Source organism: Eutrigla gurnardus (assembly GCF_963514095.1).
Source record: "Eutrigla gurnardus genome assembly, chromosome: 9".
Taxonomy (NCBI): Eukaryota; Metazoa; Chordata; class Actinopteri; order Perciformes; family Triglidae; genus Eutrigla; species Eutrigla gurnardus.
The window spans coordinates 9,351,225-9,374,702 of record NC_139923.1 but is presented as its reverse complement, the minus strand read 5'-3'; the positions used below and the strand labels follow the sequence as shown (position 1 = coordinate 9,374,702).

The following is a 23,478-nucleotide window of genomic DNA, read 5'->3' as shown; positions in this document are numbered from 1 at the left end:
ACATGACAGGGACAGGAATAAGTTCACATCATCCTCATCAGGCAACTGTCTCATTCAGCCGTGAACGCAGACTCAAATAACAAAGAAACACATTCATTGAAGTGATCGTATAGTGGGTAATCATTATAATCATACCTGTAATGGCAAACATGACAGGGACAGGAATAAGTTCACATCATCCTCATCAGGCAACTGCAAAGGATGCATGTAATAATAATAATAATAAGAAGAAACAAATACAAAATAACTGTGGAAATAATAAATATGCCCTGTATCACATGTCCAACCATCACAGAGTAGCACATTAAATCGCACATTAACAGCGTGTGTAAACAATCAACTATAAAATAATCTACGTTCATTTTCTACAAATCCCACATAAAAGACTACATCCCCCTTTAATGCCGCAGCCTACTAAAAGTCGCCAGACGCGCGAGTAGCGGCAGTAGCCTACAAAGGAATGTTGCTGAGCACAAAACGATACAACTTTTAAAAGAACTGTACAACACCTTACATTAAAATAAAATAACCTCTACGCATTATAACCCTCCCATATTGCTCTCGGAACATATTCGCACACATATTCATATTTTTGATGAACCGTCCGTAACCTCACCTGTCTCATTCAGCCGTGAACGCACACTGAGAATCTCCAGTGCGCATGCACCACAGCGCCACAGAGGGGAGTTCTCCGACCAAAATACTTCTGATTAAAATTAATGTACATAAAATATTAGTCATTTGTTCAGTTGCTGAAACAATCAGACAGTAATGTAAGGAATGACTAAAAACAATGTATAAAATAATATAAAAAACGAGATTACAAAAATACTATAAAACGCTACTCCCCTCCTATTGTTGGCCAGTGGTAGCCTACATGCCCCCTTGAGACGGCGCTAAATAAATCCTTGTGCATTGATTTAAAGTTAGCTGGAATACAAATAAAATGACACCATTACATAAGCTTGAATAGATGTCGCACAAGAAGCTTTACAAGAACAAGAGACAACCAGCCAGCAGTCATGGTAATATACAATAGGCTTGTTCGGGATGGTCTTGGCTTGACTTGACTTGACTTACCACGCTGACGAGAGCTGCAGGTGTCTGAGGGGACGGGCTCTAAAAGAGACGGCAGCCAAACGCCGTCAAGTCGGACAACAAAGTCAAGGTGACTATAGTGCTCAAGCGATAGAACACAGCAGCAAACCAAAGAGGAACATATCACATACACACACACACACATACATATATACATACATACACACACACACACACACGCAAGGCAACATGTGGAAGGCATTATTTTTTCCCAGTATATTTGTATTATCATTCTATGTTTGTATTAACCAGACCTCACATATAATAGGCCTACTTACAACACAATGCACGGAACTTTAGATCAAGCAATGAGATCAATGCGACCAAAATAAAAAGTATCATTTCACCACAAGGTGGCTGCCGAGTGCGGACCTGAACACACGTCATTGAACTTTTAACCAATGAGAACCATTCCACTTTAGCGGAGGTGTGGACAAGCCAGTTGCAGCCTTCGTAGACCGCGCTGCCAAGCGCTGCAAGAAGCGCCTCTTAAAAACTTGTTCCCGCGATGTTTTGGGTCACGTGATATGGTCGCGACCCTGTGACTTCTTTGCAGTCGGCTGCTAAGTCGGACACAATTCTAGCCATCATGCATCGCTTTCAACCCACAATACATCACGTAAGGTAGCGCGCTGCAGGCGGCTACATCAAGTCGAATTTGCCTACTCACTGGCCACTTTATTAGGTACACCTGTCCAACTGCTCGTTAACGCAAATTACTAATCAGCCAATCACATGGCAGCAACTCGCATTGCATTTAGGCATGTAGACATGGTCAAGACGATCTGCTGCAGTTCAAACCGAGCATCAGAATGGGGAAGAAAGGTGATTTAAGTGACTTTGAACGTGGCATGGTTGTTGGTGCCAGACGGGCTGGTCTGAGTATTTCAGAAACTGCTGATCTACTGGGATTTTCACGCACAACCATCTCTAGGGTTTACAAAGACTGGTCCGAAAAAGAGAAAATATCCAGTGAGCGGCAGTTCTGTGGGCGCAAATGCCTTGTTGATGCCAAAGGTCAGAGGAGAATGGCCAGACTGGTTCGAGCTGATAGAAAGGCAACAGTAACTCAAATAACCACTCGTTACAACTGAGGTATGCAGAAGAGCATCTCTGAGCCAGTCCCAGCGGCATGGGCGGGCATTGGCGGGCCGTGCCCGCCCACAGAGTCAGCCGTGCCCGCCCTGGGCTGGAAGCTGTTTATTTTATTTGGGTTTTGTTTTTTTCCTCGGAGTGGCCAAGACTCTATATTATTCCTATCTCGGTTTGTCGATCATACAATTCAACCAATCCAATCAACGAACAAAGGCAACGTGTTGGCCAATTACAGGTGTTGGGGGGGCGGGTCACTGAGTCATACTCATGAGAGGGTAACGCTGTTAGTACTTGCCGTCCATGGTAGCAGTTGCAGAGTCGCTAGTTAGCTGTGGTGTTCGGTATGGATATCCGTATTTTTTTCCCCAAAAATACGCGGACAATAAATGACGACGAGAGCGGGAGCGAGCAGGAAGCAGCGATATTCACTTCTACTGGAAACGTCAGCACGGAAGTCAACAGTAACACTGGAGTAAACATTCATGCTAGGAGAGGTAGCTGCCTAGCTGCTGTAGCTACCTCTGCCAGGATGAATGTTAACTTCAGTGTTCAGGTTGACATCAGTGCTTCTGTTTCCAGTAGAAGTGAAGCTGTATGGTGCTATCTGCATGCCACAACCCTTGTTGCTGGTCTTCTTGAATAAATGCTTGAGTTGAATAAATGGACACAGCACTACACTATTTTGTTTGTTTGTTTTTTAGATTTTGGGATGAACTGCCCCTTTTTAGTAAGAGGGAAATGATTTCTCCGCACTGTAGGAGTGGTCACAGAGCCATTGTTCAGCCTGAAGCAAATAAAATGTATGTTGAAAAGTTTGCCCCCCTGAAAAAATGTAATGCCCCCCCTTAATTTCTTTTCTGCAGCCGGGTCTGCTCTGAACGCACAACACGTCGAACCTTGAGGCGGATGGGCTGCAGCAGCAGAAGACCACACTGGATGCCACTCCTGTCAGCTAAGAACAGGAAACTGAGGCTACAATTCGCACAGGCTCACCAAAATTGGACAATAGAAGATTGGAAAAACGTTGCCTGGTCTGATGAGTCTCGATTTCTGCTGCGACATTCGGATGGTAGGGTCATCCGAATGTCAACATGAAAGCATGGATCCATCCTGCCTTGTATCAACGGTTCAGGCTGGTGGTGATGGTGTAATGGTGTGAGGGATAATTTCTTGGCACACTTTGGGCCCATTAGTACCTTTGAGCATCGTGTCAACGCCACAGCCTACCTGAGTATTGTTGCTGACCATGTTCATCCCTTTATGACCACAGTGTACCCATCTTCTGATGGCTACTTCCAGCAGGATAACGCGCCATGTCATAAAGCGCGAATCATCTCAGACTGGTTTCTTGAACATGACAATGAGTTCACTGTACTCAAATGGCCTCCACAGTCACCAGATCTCAATCCAATAGAGCACCTTTGGGATGTGGTGGAATGGGAGATTCACATCATGGATGTGCAGTTGAAAAATCTGCAGCAACTGTGTGATGCTATCATGTCAATATGGACCAAACTCTCTGAGGAATGTTTCCAGTACCTTGTTGAATCTATGCCGCGAAGGATTAAGGCAGTTCTGAAGGCAAAAGGGGGTCCAACCCGGTACTAGCAAGGTGTACCTAATAAAGTGGCTGGTGAGTGTAGTAAATGGTAGTAAAATGCATGACGACAAGCAACCATGTCAACACCGGGACAGTTAAGATGACCTGAACAAATGCAGTGGAAACACATCCTTTCTTCTTGGGTGTCGTCAAGTTCGTAAACACTATTCAGGCTGCTGAAGGCTGGAAGGAGGAGCATCTATTCGTCAGCAACATAGAAAGCGTTTCATTGGAAGAGCTGGATAAGGTGCTGCTCGTGTGTTGACCTCGGCTGCTTGGTAACACTTTATTTTGACGCTGTCTTTGAACTCCTGGATGGAGAGACAATGTTGCCAATAGGCTAAACTACGAGAGAAATGGAGAGACAATGTTGTTAGTAGTTCAGCCTTTGGGTTAGTATTACTAGCATGGCTGCTGCCCAGCAGCGATGAGCTCGCGCAGAAGGCTAAACTGTTAATTAATGATTAGAGACGTGAAGTCCCTCATATTGATCCCATGGGAACTTCAGAAAAACTATGTACGGTAGTAAACGGTGAGAGACAAATATATTTTTGATCCCGACTGAATTGTGACATGACTTCCACATGATTTGTTAGTTTGAAAGATAATTTTGCAAGTCAAGAAAGTCTCAGTATGTCCAAGGTAAAAGAATGTGAATGAGGATGTTCATATGTGTGTAAACTCAAATTGGTAAAGATTATTGTGTAAATCAACAACGCTGCAGCTGAAAGTGAAAAACATGCTCACTGTTGAGGCCAAGTATCTGGTCCAAATCAAACAAGATGAAAACAGGTTGTATTATGGGAATACGCAATGTGGCATCAAGGTGAAATGTTGTTATCAGGCACTAAATTCTGTTTCCAGTCTGTTTATTCCCTCACTGTCCCACATATCCTTAAAAGGAGTGTTGTTCCGGTGCAGTTGCTGCTTTATAATGTGCTGCTGCTTCATGGCTTGTTGTGTTTCTCTGCACTCAGACAGAAGTAAGTAACATCTCAACGTTTGCATCAACACTGTTTTACATGCTAGTTTCATAAATCAGATGTGTTATTAGAGGGAGATGAAGGCGTGTTGTGTGGTTGTTTGTATCCTGCAGGTGGTTTGTTGACATGGTAGTGAAGTGCATTCTGGGCCTTGTGGTCCTGGTGGCTGTCTCAGCCTGGGCTGAGGAGGAGGTGAGTTATGCTCCGAATGTATGCTTTTATTTACTTAAGTAAAAGTACTGTGTTAATGTTAAATGCTCCATTGAAAGTAAATGTACTGTATAAAAAAACAGAAGTTTTACACATAGATTGTTATTCATTCATTGTTTTTCAAGTTTAGGTTTTAAGCTAAAACACTGGCTTAATCTATAATAATGCCACTTATGATAAATGTGAAAACCTAATCTGAAAAGTCAACAACTAACTTAAAGGTTGTATCAGCGATTCTGGTTGCCCTCACTTCCGTTGTGAGACTGCAAAACAGTCTTGCCCACTCCACAGTGCACCCGAGGCAAATCAATTAAAACACTAGACTGTCTATGTACATATCTGTGTTGATAGAATACTATTTGAAACAAAACTAACCTCGCATCGCATGAATCATCCATTTTTTGAGGGACTAGTTTCTCAGCAGCAGCGGAATTTTACTTTGCTCCGTCGGACTCAAAACTCTTAAGACGCGCCGCTCGAAATACTGCCCGTAAATAGGCAATCAAACCGGGCCGAACTGTCGGCACTTATACCCACAAGGCTGTCTGAAAAGCCCTTGGAGCTCACTCAAACACCGGGCAGCACACGGCCACGCAAAGCCACAATTACGCACCGCGAACCCGGACCACTGCTCCGTCCGGAGAACCGTTAACCCTCGGACGCGTTGCGGGCATTCCCTCTGGTAAATAGGCACCGGACGGAGCAGAGGTTCGGGTTCGCGGTGCGTAATTGTGGGTTCGCGGGGCCGTGTGCTGCTCGGTGTTTGAGTGAGCTCCGAGGGCTTTTCAGACAGCCTTTGGGTCTTAAGGGGCGACAAATCGGCGGTGTTCAGGTGTGTATTTACCGGCTGGATTCCGAGCAGCGCGTCTTGAGTCCGACGGAGCAAAGTAAAATTCCGCTGCTGCTGAAAAACTAGTACCCTCAAAAAATGGATGATTCATGCGATGCAAGGTTAGTTTTGTTTCAAATATCATTCTATTCAACACAGATATGTACATCGACAGTCTAGTGTTTTAATTGATTTGCCTCGGGTGAACTGTGGAGTCGGTATGAGTGTTTTTAATGCCATGCTAACTAGAATGATTGACTTGCGCTAGCCATAGCACAAGCGAACTCGGCAACTAGAAGAATTGAATGAAATTTCTTGAAAACGTCTCCAGACGTCTCGAACACACCGGCTCACTTGGAAAATAGGTCTTATGTCCAAAATTCTGAACTATCCCTTTAATGTAAAGTATAAATAATTTCGGTCCCAACACTGACCCCTGGGGGACCCCACAAGTAATTTGTAAGGATCTGGAACAAAAATCACCCAGTTTTACAAATTGCTTTCTGTCATCCAAATAGCTTTTCATCCAATGTAAACTTAAACCCCTGATTCCATACCTTTTTAATTTATTGAATAATATTTTATGGTTCAGTTCAACGCCGTACGTCACCCGCTGGTTGCTGGCCCTCAGCCTCCTCATCGGTACCTGCAGCTCCTCTTCCTCAAAAGACTCTTCGTAACCCCGCTGCTGACGAACTCTGCTGTGTGAAGTGTGTATTGTCTTTGTGTACTTGTATGTCTTCACACAGTATAATAAACTTTACTACAAGTAGACCGTGTGATCGGCCTCTGTTGTCATTGGTGGAAAGAAAAATCAGACAATTGTTGCTGTTGTTGCATTGATATACTGCGTGTGTGTGTGTGTGTGTGTATATATATATATATATATATATATATACACACACACTATAAATTGTCTAAATCCACCACATCATCTTAAAATCAGTTAACCAGATAAAGGTTCTGTTTTCTCTTTCCTCCCTCCAGTGGTTTTCATTGTGTATAAATAATAATGAATATTATACATAGTCGGTTGATTCTTTTACAAATGAATGCAAGTAAAAAGGATGAAAGTGTTTCTGAGCTCCTGTAATGTTTAAGTGTATTGACGTGAGTGAGTTATTGTGGTTTCATTGATATGTTATCATGCACGTTGAGTGTGTGGATGTAGTTAATAATTCCTTTCCCAGCTGATATCTGAGAATCAACAGAAGGAAACGGTGAAAGCTGCTTCCACTAATGAACTGCAGTCATGCTGCTGAAGCTTCTGCTCATCGTGTTGAGCTCCCGGTGCGTCTGGACCAGGAAGTCCAAACCGTCCCTCGATGAGGTGGACGCCGGATTGTTCAGAGGATCAGAAGTACGACTTTGCCATCCAGGTTCCCGCCGCCGGGATGGAGTGTTTCTGGCACTTTGCTCACCAGAGTGGAAGTTTCTATCTGACGTACATGGTGAGAGTTCATCTCTGGTAATCCTGCAGGATCGGGTTTCATCTTTACACCTGTAATTTGTATGTGTCATGAAATGAAGGCACAATATGGCGTGTTTCTGCGTCAGTGTGCCTTTTTGTCATTCAGGCTTATCGCACTGATTTTAAAGGTCATCCAGTTTGACTTTTATACATGTGACCAATGCCAATGTCATAGTTGTGGCATAGTTTACAGAAATGTGCTCATGCACCTTGAGATTAAAAAGGAGAGATTTCTTCAAAGCCAGTTTTAACTTCATTTGGAGTCACTACAGTAATTAAACACAAACCTGCAAAAGTTGAACGGGTCAATTTCAGATAGGCATGACTAATTTCCGAACATCAGCAGAAAGGTGTTGATGAAATAATTTTTAAATTAAATCAAATCAGTGTCAAACTTCAACTAGAATATCCTGACTATCCGTCAAAGATGCACGGCCGGTTTCCCCTTAACACCGTTAGCTCTGTCAGCACTGTTGCTGATGTTTGCACTGTTAACACTATTTGCACCCTTAGCTGCTAGCCACGGGAGGCGTGCGTGCGCTAGCCTGCGCGGTGCACGAAACTTGCAAAGTCCAGGCGCCGTTGGCGTGGCACACGTGCGCTGCGCGCTGACTACGCCTAGTCTACAAAACTAGGGCCCAAAGACTCCTAATGAGTCATGTTGTGTAACTCCTGGATGATGGAGCGTCTGATTGCATATCAACTTTCAAAGGTCTGTGTTCAAAACCTGTTTTGGGTGTTTTGGGTGACTCAAACAGGTATTGCAGGTTTTGCTCAAGGTCTATAATTATTTGTTTGTTTCAGGAAACCTGCAGGAGGAGCAGTGAGTCGGTCACCAGCTCACCAGAATTACTTCATTTTAAATGTACTATTTCACTTCAGCTTAGGTGAGTTCAAATTGTGCAATTTGCATGTTTTGTTGACTTTGCTGTGGGACCGGTCCATTTCAATCCAAGCTAACGCCTCTCTGTCTTTTCAGCTAATCATGAATAATATAGATCCATACCTGTCCCTGGTTGACTTCGCCTTGACCCTATGCTCAACCATCTACGTGATGGTGAAGAAAGTGACCAACAAGACCAACAAGGTGCGATGCCAACAAGTCGGCAATAGAGTGTTAAAACTGGAGGGACTAGTTCTCACCATCAAACCGGGCCGAATCTCTGGTGCTGTAGAGAGGGCCCTGAGGGACCTCTGTACCAGTCTGGACACAGCCAAGACCCTGATGGAGAAATTCTCCAAAGCAAATGCTGTTGTGGGCTTCCTGAAGTCCGGCAGCCACGCAGATAAGTTCTTGGATGTGGAGAAAAGGCTCACTGATGACTTCCAGATGTTGTCGTGGGCTCTTCTAATTGAGCAGGGGAATACGCTGCACGGTGTGTGTGAAACTGTCAGCCTCATACTAGCCCCACTGCCCCTATGCCTCAACACAGCAACACGCCCCACATGACGACCTGTAGCCCCACCGCCCCACCTTTCCAGGTCCAACCACCACGCCCAACATGGCAACGTGTATTCCGCCAACCCCATATTTCCAGGGCACCGTGCCCACCATGACAATGTGGAGCCACACTTTCCACATTTCCTTCCAGACCAACATGTCCACCATGAGGATGTGCAGCCCCACCACTGTCCCCTACATCACGCCCTCCATGACAATGTCAAGCTCCATTAGCTGCATGAATGTCATGACTGAGGGTTTCGTTGTTTTGGTTTCTGGGGTTTTTGTAGTCATTCTGTCTTGTGTTGTCACTTGTTTTTCTTGTCTTGTCCATGTCATGACTGTGGGTTTTTGTAGTGTTGGTTTCCTGTTTTATTTTGTAGTCCTTCTGTCTTGTGTTGTCACGTGCTTTGCTTCCTGTCTTGGTTTCCCTCCTTTTTTTTGTCTCCCAGCTGTGTCTCATTGTCTCGTCAGCCTCGCCTCCTGTTCTCCCCAATCTATGGTGATTGGGGAGAACAGGAGGCCCTCTATGCCCTTGTGTCTCCACACCTGTCTGTCATTGAAACTAATCAGCCCTGGTGTATTTAGTCCATGTGTTTCTGTTCTGTCTTTGCTTGGTCGTCCTGTGTTATTCCGGATGTGTGTTCACCACCTGATCTGTCCTGCCCATAGGCGCGTTTCCAATCATGCAGGCGCATGCATTTGCCTCACAAAACCAGGCATTCTGGGATAAAAACGTCAGAAATGCTGGTGATAACTTCCCTTTGCGACATGTCACATGGCTTTAAAAACTCACGGTATCTCCAGGGTACCTCCCTCCGCATGCTTTTCTGTGCAGATGGTCTCAAATAAGTGAGGACATAAGACACTCCCCTCAACGTTGCCCTAGTTGGTTAGAATTACCACGTGGTACTTCCCACGTGAGAAAATTCCTCAGCCTCCAACAACAAGGGGAGTTCAAATGCCTCGGCTCGAATTCGTCAGCGACGAAGAAAGCCAGCGCCACTGGGTAGGCCATATTCTTTGTGCAAAGTCCGTGAAGTTTCCCCTGGCGCGACAGATTTTGTTATGTATATAATTATTAATAAAGTTTAAAAAAGTCCGTGAAGTGCACCTGTGTCCGACTTGACGTGGTGGGAACTTGACGTGTTTATGACGAGTTCCAGCGGATCCTCTCAAGTCTTGTGCATGCATAGGCGCAAATGCATGCGATCCGAAACGCAGCCTTCCCCTCCAATGAGAATCTGTATCTCTCATATAAAACATCGTCAGGGACAGAAAAAGGGTTTTGCCGGTCTCTGTACACTGTATAGTTCTCCTACCAGACCCTCTTACGATCCACAAGCTTCTTTTTTTTTTTCTTATCCGCGCACCAAGAGAGCTGATTGGTCAGTCGGCGCTGTGTTTCTCCACGTTGATCTCTTATCAGGAACATACTGATTGGCCAAATCCCAACGTCCCCCCTCATGGACTCACGGACTAACGGTCTGTCCCCTGGTCACATCGTCAGTTGCGTGAGGGCTCGCTTGCTGACTTTTTGAGCCCTTTATGTCCACTTTCCGTAAGTCAGCATCAATGTTGACTTTGCCTGAGGGAATTACCCACAGTTCATAGTGTTGCGACGTGAAACACAGGGTTAAAGAAGCTGTTCTTGAGGCATGAGGTTTATGGGCAAAGCAGCAAATACAAGCACTTTTATTAGTGGGTCACATGATCAGTCAAATTGTCTTAACTCACTCATTGATGATAGTAAGTTAAAAGACAATTAAATAGATGAAAATGTTACGGTCTGCCACTTCAAAGGCTGGATTTATGATGTGTTTGTTTTTTGTTTGTGTTTAGAGCCAATCAATATGCAAATCAACATTCACGTCATTCCCTGGATAAATAAATCCATCCATCCATCCATCCATTTTCTACCGCTTATCCTGTATTCAGGGTTGCGGGGGGGCTGGAGCCAATCCCAGCTGTCATTGGGCGAAGGCACTGTACACCCTGGACAGGCCGCCAGTCTATCGCAGGGCCGACATGTAGAGACAGACAACCATTCACACTCACATTCACACCTACGGGCAATTTAGAGTCACCAATTAACCTATCCCCATCTTGCATGTCTTTGGACTGTGGGAGGAAGCCGGAGAACCCGGAGAGAACCCACGCTTACACGGGGAGAACATACAAACTCCACACAGAAGGAACCCGGGCCGACCCGGGAATCGAACCCAGGACCCTCTTGCTGTGAGGCGAGAGTGCTACCCACTACACCACCGTGCAGCCCTGGATAAATAAATGATAAATTATTTAAACTCTTGTTTGTGGTTCCAGTGAGAACATTAATGCTACAGTTGGTTACTTTTTTGTGTCATATTTGCTCAACCTGCCAACATATTGTGATAGGAGTATATAAAACGGATAATCTGTGAAAAAATCTGGTTCCTCTGCCGCCTTTTATAGCTTCCAGAGTCCACAGGGCCCAAAGAAAAACAACCAATCAGAACGGAGAAGTCTCTGAGGCTCCGTTCATGACACACTGATAAAATACATAGTTCAACATAATTAAAAACAACGAATATTAACCGTTCGTCTGCATTTACCTCCATACATTCCGACCACATCTACCCGCACTAAAACAGGAAGTGGGGAAGTAGTAAAGTCCACCCCGCGCTCCATCTGATTGGCTGCCTGGGCCGAATGGTCGAAGTTCGTTGGAGATGTATAAAGCAGACGAGGTCAGGCGGCAGCAGTGGGAGGCGGAAACAAGCATTTATATCCTTTATATTATGACTACTATTTATTACTATTATTATCAGATTACAGATTAAACCTTTATTGCATGAAATGAGACGAACATTATACAATGTAGCGTTGAATATTAGAATTACACAGAAAATATACAAACACTACAGGCTATTTGGGTTTATTGTGACCACAGTCTAAATAACTGTGTAGAAATACATTATGCTGAATAAGCCAATGCCATAAAATATACATATATAATATATTATAGAGCAGAGTCAGAATGTGACTGCTGGTCTAATCTCGTCTCTGCGTTATCGTCAATGATTAACGACACAATAAACCTTGATTGCTGTGACAGACCGATGTTTTCAATCAAACTAGATTGACGGCTGTATTAAATGGAGACCAGAAGAGTCCTTAGTGCTTTTTGGGTCTTTTAGACTAAAGCCACTTCAGCTCTGATTGTTTTTATTTGGTCGTGGTGGAATCTTCCATTCGGAGCAATTAAAGGCCATTTGTATTCACAGATATGAAACAGAATTGAGATAAATAAATGAACGGGAAAGGAAAATCCTAAAAAAGAAATATAGGAAATAATTGATCAAATTCAATTGACAAAATGAAGATTGACAAATCATCTCAAATGAAAAAAAATAACAAAGGAAATATTAATTCAATCTGATTCTAGGCAAAAGAAAAGCAGGCAGAGAAACCTGATTCTATTTTTTTTCTGTATCTTTTTTTCCCTTTTCAGATTTCAGATGATCTGTCATGTAGGCTATTAGTCCAGATATAGCCAGTTTAAGGAAATATGACAAGTTATTTTTAAACCGTAGCATTAAACCCATAAAACTACAAACATGATCAAGAGTTAAAAACATGCAACATACACATTAATGCAGCAGTAACATTAATCCACAAACGTAACCGTAAAACACTACTTAAGTACATTTACATACTTTAACTTCAGTCAGGTGTAAGTACTAGTGGAGTATTTGGGTATTAGTACTTTTGCTGCAGTAAAAGAGCTGACTGCATGTTTTAAACCTTTTTGCTTGCATTCATGAAGTTATCGCTGTGTTCGTCCTGTTCCTATTTCATAATCTCAGCATCTCAGAAAGCAGCCGGTGTGACAGATCATCAACATGACAGTTATGAAGCCTCTGGGACTCAGGATAAATAAACCGAGCAGAGGAGCATGTATCACACTCGGAGGGGGGAAGGACTGAAACCGTCAGAGAGGAACAGGAAGTATTAACAAGCTGAGAGCTGCAGTTTCATTTTCACCCCGCACTCACACAGAAAAGACACATCTGGGAGGGAGAGCTTTCATTGCAGGTAAATAATCTTTCCGTTTGTAATCAGCTGCAGATTCAGCACGTCTCTCCAGTCAGCACAGAAGTACAGCAAGCTTTTATTGTTTCACATGGCGAAACCTGGGTGAACCTGATGAAACAGAAACACAAAGGCATGATATTCCCTGCATATTCTCACCTGTTTGAGGAGAGGCACCTTTAGCTTTGAGTTTTAGGGTGGAGTTGTTGACAGACCAATGGACAGCGAGCGAGAGAGCAAAATAACAAGGATTTACCTGCCAAACACAAGAAGAAGACTTTAAGGCAGAGCAGCTCAGGATTTGAATCAGTACATACAAACAATCTGTTGCTTTCCATGGAGCTGCAGTAGAGCCACAGATTAGAGTAATGCGTTTTATTGTACCACTGTGTGGTTTATTGTCAATATTATATGCAACATTTCATATTTCTACTTCATATGTGCAGTAATGTGAACTCGGTGGCCAGGATAATTGTGATTCATAATGTCATCCCTATGATCGTCAAAATGTGCTTAAAAATCTTAAAATGGCAGCAAAACTGGAATCACACAAGCTCACATCTTTTACACATTTTTATTGGATCACAGATAGAATACATCTGTTTTTTTGTGAAGGGCATTTAAAAAGGAATATGCATTTTATATATTTTTTAAATAGCAACATTGTTTGAGTTTAACTTCTCTACCATAATTGCGAACGAGACAGCTTTTTCAATGAATTCATGTGAGCATATTAACAATTGTCCTGATAAGGGATGGCAGGGCCGGTCTGTTAGTTTGTCCAGCCTGAAATAAATTAACAACCATGCAATGCATTGACAGCTCATGTTCCCCAGAGGATGAATCTGACCAGATTTCTTCTCGCACCACCAGGAGGCTCACTTTTGTGGTTTTGAGTGACTTCAGTTCAGGATGAACTTAGTAGCATTGTTGATCCCTGACATCATCAGACATATAATTTATTATGTAATACTTTGGTTTATGACCAAAACTAACGACATTCCCGCCAGCCAGCTCATGCAGGTGTGTTAGCATGCAGGTGTGTTAGCATGTAGTCGTGTTAGCATGCAGGTGGGTTAGCATGCAGGTCTGTTAGCATGCAGGTTTGTGCAGTGACACAAAGATTGTTTTTGATCTGGCTGATAATTTAAAATCATTCCCCTCCTCTGTGTGTCACTCATGTCAGTCTCATTGACCTCTAGATGTTCGTAGATAATCTAAACTGACGGGAACAAATTTGCATCACAACTATGCAAAATGCATCCCTTGAACGTTTGTGTGTACAGGTGTGTAGTTTAGATCAAAATAAAGGAGCTTATAAGTGTGTGTGGTAAGAGTGAGGGCACCGTCGGTTGGGTTGTAGTCAAATAAGTAAGTACATAATGACACCCAATAAGTTATGCATCTACATTGTTTGCATATAAAAAACAACAATATATGGTCAGTTTGTGTCTTTGCTGTTGCGGTAGAAGTAGTATTGAGGTATTGAGTATTTTATGAAGGTGGTGCACATATTATTGCATAAATTACTGTTTAGTTTAGCAGGAGGAGTTGTATAGTTTGATGGCTGCAGGCAGGAATGACCTTCTGTGGCGTTCTATGGTGCATCTTGGTAGTCTTTCACTGAAAGTCCCCCTCTGTCCAGACTGTCCAGCCTGTGATAGAGCGGACGGGAGGAGTTGTCCAGGATAGATCTATTGAAGGACCTTAGTCTCCTATGGGAAATAGAGGCCCTTCCTGTAGTACGCCCAAGGGCGTAACTTTGAGTTGAACATTGGGGGGGTTGAGATTTCCGCCTGTGAAGCAGGTCTGGGGACATGCATGATTCCCGGCATGATTTTCTCATGCTCTCATGCTCATGCTCTCTCTTTTCTCATATATATGTGTGTATATATATATATATATATATATATATATATATATATATATATATATATATATATATATATTAACTATGGCATATTCTTCTATTTTCCTCTCGCCTGGTGTAAGAATAGTGGTTAAACCTCAGCCCTGTGAGATCAAGTATTTTACATCCTTTTTTCAGAACAACCTGGGCTTTCAGAATATTCATGCTGTGGTGGTGTCATATGAATATAGAAAAAGTCATATGACCAGATATAGAAAGGAAAATAAAAAACAGAACATTTATTTCACACATATTTATGGAAACACACAGAAAATTATTAAATTATTTCTAAATGTTATACAGCTGTTCTTTAAGGGCTAAGGGATCAGGGGGGAAATAATCAAGGCTTTAACTATTATAAAAAAATATATATTATTTACGTTACGCAGAAAATGCACTCGCCTGGTATGTGTGTCATGAAAACTGTGTGTCCATGTGAGCTACAGACATTTTTTGTCATGTTTCCTGCACTAAACGCGGGCTCTCCTTAATCTCAAGCACATTTACTGCTCTCAGCTTGTGTTAAATGCATAAATAGCTGTTAATACATTAGTTATTAGGATTTACAGCTGATACCGCGATAGTAGTGATCATACAGGGTCATGGAACATCTTCATGTATAGACGAACTTTGGCTGGTCAAGTGACCGCACAGAACTGAATAACAAATCTGGCTAACTGGCTAAAACAGCACAGCAGAAAGTTGGACATACTTCTGTTCAGTTAACATTATTTGGTCGCACTGGAGCCCTAGCAGTAGCTTTCCTCCTGTTGGGAAGATATTTTTATTGTTTTGCCCAACCAACAACTTAAGATTGTTGGTTGGGCTTTCTTTTTTTCGCGTGCTTTCTGCATACCACCGCTGATTCTTCGTACATGCGGGCGGGGAGAGACAGGAGGGTAGCGCAGGTCCGAGCATGTATCCCTGACTGCAGAACCACAGAAAAGCATGAGTGATTGTGTAGGTTTTAATGGTGTGTAACATGCAGAGGTGGGTAGTAACGCGCTACATTTACTCCGTTACATTTACTTGAGTAACTTTTTGGAAAAATTGTACTTCTATGAGTAGTTTCAAAGCAGCATACTTTTTACTTTTACTTAAGTAAATTTGTGAAGAAGGAGCGGTACTTTTACTCCGTTACATTGGGCTGATTCTGCTCGCTACTTTTTTTTTTTATCGATCCGTCTGTTGCATGGTCTGTTTTGTTTATGTGGGGACCAGAGCAATGATTTAAGGTCGGGACTTCCCAGAGGCTCTGTGACTATCACATGACTGCATCTCACCAATCAAATGTAGCCACTAGCGACGTCTAACTCCGTTTCACCAATCAGGCAGAGCCTAAGCCATCACATGACCGCACAGACATTCCCCGCGGCAAACAGGCGGAAAAGAGCGCAGAAACAAAACGATGGAGACGGCATGCAATTCCGAAGAAGCCGAAGAGGAGGAGGCACAACACCCCTGGCCCCACATAAAAGAAATGTTCACACTCCAGGCAAAAAAAAAAAACAGCTACATTATGCGTTGCCATTTGTGTCTCCCGAAACAAGTGGAGTTATTTATTTATTATTGTTTATTATAAACTGTTTCAGGTGTCTAAGGGAATTCTCCGTGCATTATTTGACATTATTTGACCTGATTAATAAAGGAGGTTACTCGGCAGTTACTCTGTACTTGAGTAGTTTTTTCACCCATTACTTTTTACTCTTACTCAAGTAACACAGGGTGACAATACTTTTTACTTTTACTTGAGTCATATTATTCTAAAGTAACAGTACTCTTACTGGAGTACAATTTTTGGCTACTCTACCCTCCTCTGTTTGTGTGCAATAAACTTCTAGTACTACCTTTGTGTCTCACTGAGGCATGGCCCTTAATGTGGTTGTCCACTTGATATTTAGAGGATGCACTGTACTTGCAAAACGGACATGGTCACTGCTTTTTGTGGAGTTGGAGGGGTCATCCCCACGTATCACTGTAATGTGTCTCTATACATAAAAAAAATTATTACATGATAACAAAGTCACAAAATACTGATATAAATGTTTTTCTTGTGCTCTGATTAGTCTCATTAACTTACAGTGCATATACCACCGAATGCATTCTGATATTAGTATTATGTTAGTTTAAATATAACATTAACTCATGTGCAGCTAATTCACATAACCTAACGATACACCTAAAATTACATGAACAATATCATAACAGTCACACTAACCACTAACTTCCATTATTTATCATAACAAAGCGGCAGTCAGAAGCGTGGAAGGAGATCGGAGGAATACATCAGACCTCTGCAAACCGCAGCAGCATGTCTCCTCTGACAGCGGTGTCAAATGTTGGGTAGTGGGCGTTTACCTCCGCCTACATTGAGGTCTGCAGGTCTGCAGTCAGGGTCATAGATATACATAATAAAGGCTAAATGTCTCGTCCGCTGCTGGCCAATGGAGGTCGACGTCCGCGCCTGGCGGCCATCTTGCCACAGTCAGCTCGCTCACTGGTAACATTGTGTTTTAATGGTGCATGTACTTTTTAAATAACCATAACTTGCTCAATTTTCTACCGATTTCCAAACGGTTTGCTTTTTTATAAACGTCAGAGATGTGTAACAGTTGTCTGCGTTGTGTTGTTTAGTTGCAAGAAGGACCGACACTCTCGTAGCTTCAGGACCGAACTTTTATTGCCTGGACAATGATACAGAAATGACAGCTCACGGTCAAGGACAGCACTCGTTCGGCACAGCATGGGCTCAATCCTTGCATACTGGCCTTATTCGTGTACATCATTAATTTAAAATAAATGTATAAACAAAAACACATGTACCTGGACAATGATACAGAAATGACAGCTCACGGTCAAGCACAGCACTCGTTCGGCACAGCTTTATGGAGGAAAATTAGCAAGTTAGCTTAGCCTTCGAGCTAAGGTCGCTAGTTTTCAACATTAAACAAAATAAACCCCCTGTAACACATTTAGTTACATGTAAAACTGTCGCCAGCTTCCTGAACATAATATCATGATAACTGCATTATCACATTACATTGTTTACACAGTTTCAGTAGGCTACAGCCTACTGAAACTGGCTGTAGCCTAGTTTCAGTAGGCTGGTTATCTAATCCCCCCCGTTATAGATAACGCTGTGCTTCGTGTAACAAACCTACCATGGGCTCAATCCTCGCATACTGGCACCGTGTTTACGTCACAGCCCATATTTATGTGCTGAGGAGAGCCCTGCTAACCAGTGAGCGTCCGTGATACATGAATAAAGATAAATATGATTGGCTGTCACTGTGGAAGTGGAATCAACACCAAAACTCTGTTACAACTGCATACTTATGAATAATTATAACCATGGACTCCCATATGAAAATAACATTAAACAGAACAGATAGGTGCAATGAATATACACACGCACAAGGTTTTTAGGTTATTTATGTTAAATCAATATACAGTATAGGCTACTAAAACTCAGTGTACAGAATAGCAACATGAGATATATATACTTTGATAATATGAATATTACTTTATTATTTATTTATTTATTTGTGAAATTAAGTGACAAAGGTGACATGAGGGACAAATATATCCCACCTTGTGGACTACAAATACAGACAGTGGTCATAAAGTACAGATAACAACAGAATACAACGTAAAGTTACAATGATGTGTGTGTGTGTGTGTGTGTGTGTGTGTGTGTGTGTGTGTGTGTGTGTGTGTGTGTGTGGATGAGAGGCAGATGGTATGGTAATATATACACACATAATATGGCTAAAAAAGAAATAAAAAAAATAATAATAAAAAAAATTTGGACTATCGTGAGATTGTTTTCCCCCAGATTTTGACTATTGGCACTATTGGTTATAGGCAAAATAGACTTTAAGTCAGCCTTTACCTGAAATGTACACGAGAGCGTTGTCCACAAGACCATCGAAGCGGACGGGAAGGTAGCTGTGGTCATGATCTAGGGCAGGAATGTCAGCAAACGGGGATGGAAGATCTTCTCCTCCTGCTGCAGAGGACATATCTACAGCTGACAGGCTTGTAGGTGTCGATGACAGCTGGTAGGGACTCTGTGTCATCCTGCCATCACATTGCCTCTGCATGGTTTAACAACCCCACACCGGGCCATCAAAGAGCGATTCTGCCTCTCCCACTGATGTAAAATTGCTGGGTAGCAGCTAAACCGTAACGTTAGCTGCTACTAGGTCTCACTCACAGCTTCTTGTTATTAGCCAGCTAATAACTACAACCACATCCACAAAGATTGTAATTTAGACAAAAGCTTAGTTGTCATAAAATCGTTATTGGTGTCAGTAAATCGTTTTTCGAATAGAAAAGCTGCAATTTCAACATGTTCAAGCATACAGAATTATAGCCACGTTAATAACGTTTGTAAGAAACTAAACCGTTTTTAAATCCGTCAAGATTTCAGCGAGATAAGAGTAATTGTGTTCGTGCAGATCACTCACCTTACATCAAGTACCACAGAGCACACCAGGAAGCTTGCCTGTGGCAAGATGGCCGCCGGTGATGACGTTGGAGTCTCCGCCTTGAGACATTTACTTGGTCAGGGGCAACTCGGTCCGAGCGAGGTAGGTGAAACCAAATCTCAGAGTGGGAGGGGGCACAGACAAACGTCACTTTTTTTTACTGGTAAATTGAAAAAATTTACCACATTGTTGTGATTATAATACTTAACATTCATTATAAATAATTATGATATCATATTGGGTGGGTTGTGGTGGCTGGTTTGGATTATTGGGTGGGTTGCAACCCACCCATCCCCCCCATAAATTACGCCAATGAGTACGCCTCAGAGTTCTTGGCACTCTACAGGATGGTTTATTGTCAATATGCACTCCCAGGTATTTATAGTCCGCCACTGTGTCCACGTCGACCCCCGCTCCTCATTCAAGTTGAGCAAATTCAGATTCAAATTTCAGTGATTCAGTTTCTAGTGACACGCATGTCTGCCCTTATAGAAACATGTAACAAACACATTGATGCAGCAGAAACCAAATGATAAATCACCGACAGCCTCGCTGATTGGGTTTTGGAGAGCGACCCCCGTGGGGGAAATCTTCTCTGCATAACTCTCGGCTCACCCGAGTGCCAATAAAATCACTTTAAGTAAATTCACGTCAGCCAAATTCAATACAGGGCAAGGTGAAATTTAATGAATTGACTATTTAAAAATATAACATCATCACGGCATTACAGGATTACTTCTGAACAACAGACTGGTTATGACGGAACAGGCTGGTTATGACGGAATAATCAACAACTCGTTATTATACTGTATTTATCCCTTAATGGGCATTTGTCCATTAATGACAACAAATGCCTCATCAAAACCAACAACACGTTAGTCAGTCCATAAACACTTCCTAACTTCCTGTTTGGCTCTCGTTATTTTGTAAAACAGCTGATCACTGTGGTTTTTATCAAACAAACAGGAAGAAATAGGGCATTTGTTAGACCATGTACGTCAAACTGGCTCCAGATCAGCCAAGCAAAATGTAATAGAAATAAATGGGTCACTATGCAAATTTGTAACACGTTTGAGTGAGACTGGTTCAGTTTGATTCAAGTTATTTCTGAAAAGGCTCTTTTTTAATTGAATGAGTTTGCATTCAGCTCTGATTCCTTCCATTTTCACCCTCTCCAGCTGAACATGGACTTCATAGACCCCATCCTGTCTGTTGCTACGGAGATCTACACCCTGGTCGAGAAGGTGAAGGCCAATAAGAAGCGCAGCTGGCGTGTGTGCTGCCGAGTCCGAGCGCTGGATGAGCTGGTGAGGTCCATCAAAAAGAGGAACTGGGGACAAACCACCGCCGACGTGGAAAGAGCCCTCGAGGAACTCTCCTTCACACTGAAATCAGCGAAGGAGCTCATCGAGAAATACACCCTGGCCAACTGGGTGAAGCGTATCCTGAAAGCCGGGAGCAACGAAGACGAGTTCTTCAGTGTGAACGAACGCCTCAACGACGCCTTCCAGGTCCTGAGTGGCGCTCTGCAGATCGAGCAGGGCAACACGCTGCACCAGGTGTTTGAGCTGGCATCCAGAGAGAAGGAGGACGAGCTGGACAGGAAGGAGGACGAAGCAGAGCTGCAGACAAGTGAGAGAAGCGTTGACTTTGCCTTTCTCTTGAGTACAGATCGTAGGAGCCGGTCGATCTGCTTGAGGCTGAATTTGATTTTGTAATTTTTATCTTTTAAATGTTTGAGCATCTAGAGCATCGTAACAATTGATATGCTTTTCGGATTATATGAATGCAAAAATGATGGTATGGCTTACGTCTCTCATCTGCTGCAGTACCTTTTTCAAGAAATTCCAACTTTAATATTATAACAATTCAACCGTCTATATTTAGTTGAGTCGTTAATACGCATATGAGAATTTCTTTTGGGAATGAAAGCGATATTCTATCAAACAGGTGGTGTCCTCAACAATGTAAATAAACAAATAAAAAAATGGCCAATACCTGAAGAAATAATATTTGTTCGTTCCTACTAGACGAAGTCTGCCTTTCTAATAATGGAACTCAGGAGATCAACATAAAGAACAATAAATACACGTCGCCACGTCCATTAAGCATGCTCAGCGCCTGTATTAAACCCAAAACAAAAGTATTTCATACATATAATTCCCAGTTCCCCAGCACTTGTGCAGTCCTCAAAACTAACTAAAATGAGTCCACGTTAACGCAACCAAACCTGGCGCAACACAGTCCCAATCCAGGAGCTCTTGGGAAGGCTGCTGCCTCGGAATAAACCACTGTCCAAGAAAACAACGAAAAAATATAATCCACAAAAAAATAGGCAAGAAAGATTGCATACACGCGGCCGAGTATGCCCAACCCAAAAAACACAAAAAGTTTGGAGTGGAAGATGCAATCCGGGAATCCCAGCGTGATGCGCCTGCTTCTTGGTGGCGCACTGAATCAAGAGAAACAAAAGTAAATTAAAGTAAAATACATTTCATTTCATCATTCCCCAGACGCGATTCCGACTTTTACGCCATCGAAGGAATGTTTTTTAAATTTATCCGTAGCTGCAGAAAACGCTGGTTCCACTCTCAAAAACCTTGCTACTCCCTTGATTCCGGTTCTTTTTCCCCCCGCTCCTGGCGCACTCCTCCATAATGGGCCCTAGTTTTGTGGCGCAACGCAGGGCGGTGCAGGGTGGCGGAGCTGGCGTAATGCAAGTTTCGACCCGCACAGCCTTGCGCACAGTCAGTTTGGCAGTTTGGTGCATCGCCTGCGTCAAAATGGGTGTGGCGGCGCAGCAGGGGGAGGCGTCACAGATTCAGCTTGGCGTAGCGGAAGTTTCGTGGCAAAAAGCCTCGCCGAGAATTCGCAGAAAGCCCGCCAGCTTTCGGCGCAAGGCGTAAATAAAGTCCATTCATTCAATGCGAATCACAGCTGGCGGAGTGGCAGTTTGGCTGACCGGCGCGCAGTGCGCACACGTCACCGAGACCTCACAGGCAGGTTTCCACAGTTCCAGGCACATTTAAATGCAATAAATAATCACAACAAACACTATTTAATGCAACTAATTGAATCAACACGTGAATTTATATCTATATAGATTGTCCCGTCACATCTGACGTCAGATCAAAGGCGGATTGCACGCGTAACGGAAACTCAGCCTCTCGGACCAAAACACCTCTTTCTCTCTCTCCTGTTTTTTATAATATGGGCATTGTTATTATTATGATACGCACGCACAGCGCGTGATGCGCGTGGTGGGAGCGCCGGCGCTGCTTCTGTCATCGGGTTGTCAAGTGACGGAACTTGCACTGAACCTCCCCTAACGCATTAAAGGTGAGGAGCTCATTTGATTGGTGAAGATCTGAATCGGCTGTATTAATCCCAGTCCACGCCTCGTCTCCTCCTCGAGTGACGGGAGGTGTGCCTGCGCACACCCCATCGGTGTGGCGCATGTGCGCTGCACGCTGACTACGCCTAGTCTACGAAACTAGGGCCCAATAAAAGGTTTTGGTGCGCCTTCATATACGCATGGGAAAACAGGAGCATTAACTTAAAAAAAGCCACCATCATACCACCTTTTCACAATGAGGTGATAACTTGTTCTTAAAATAAAAGTGTGACAATGGCGCTGAAGAAAAACTACGCTGAAACTGACTCTAAATTGGACTTATTGACCAAAAGCCTGGAGGCAATGAAGGAAAGCCTGGAGGCAATGAAGGAAGAGCTGGTGAAGAATGACAAGAGGGCTGAAGACAAGAGGACTGTAGCTGAAGAACGGCTGATGGCGGAGCTGAAAGACATGAAGAAAAAGATGGAACCTCTCCAAAAGTTGATGGCTGAAGTCAAACAACTCCGGGAGGAGACTGCGGAGAAAGACGAGTTGATAAAGGAGCTGGGGAACAGAGTGGAGGAGCTGGACCAACAGGGTAAACTGAATGAGGTGATTGTGACTGGCCTCAAAATCAGGCCTCCAACCTACGCAAGGGCGGTTGCGGCTGATGCAGCCTCGGAGCCAGATGAATCTGAGATTAAATCTGTGGAGATGCAGGTGGCTGAGTTCCTGACTGGCAAAGACATCGAGGTGAATTTCAACAACGTTGAAGTATGTCACCTCTTACCCCGAAGGACAGAGTCTGCAACTCGAGCTGTTGTGCTGAAATTCACCAACAGAAAATTCAAGACTGCACTGCTGAAGCAGGGCAGGAAGCTCAAAGGCTCGGACGTCTACATCAACGAGAACCTTACCAAAAAGAACGCAGACATCGCCAGAAC

The 23,478-nt window shown here is 43.2% G+C and overlaps 1 protein-coding gene across 1 annotated transcript in view; it reads left to right on the top strand.

The window, feature by feature from the left end:
- The first annotated feature begins 12,759 nt into the window (after positions 1 to 12,759).
- Positions 12,760 to 23,478, top strand: part of LOC311018982 (mixed lineage kinase domain-like protein) — a 28,134-nt gene continuing 17,415 nt past the window's right edge. The window contains exons 1-3 of the mRNA XM_084018124.1: positions 12,760 to 12,804; positions 19,171 to 19,302; positions 20,379 to 20,832. Of these exons, the coding sequence (XP_083874250.1) occupies positions 19,228 to 19,302; positions 20,379 to 20,832 (529 nt within the window). The 5' untranslated portion in view covers positions 12,760 to 12,804; positions 19,171 to 19,227. The remainder of the gene's footprint in view (positions 12,805 to 19,170; positions 19,303 to 20,378; positions 20,833 to 23,478) is intronic.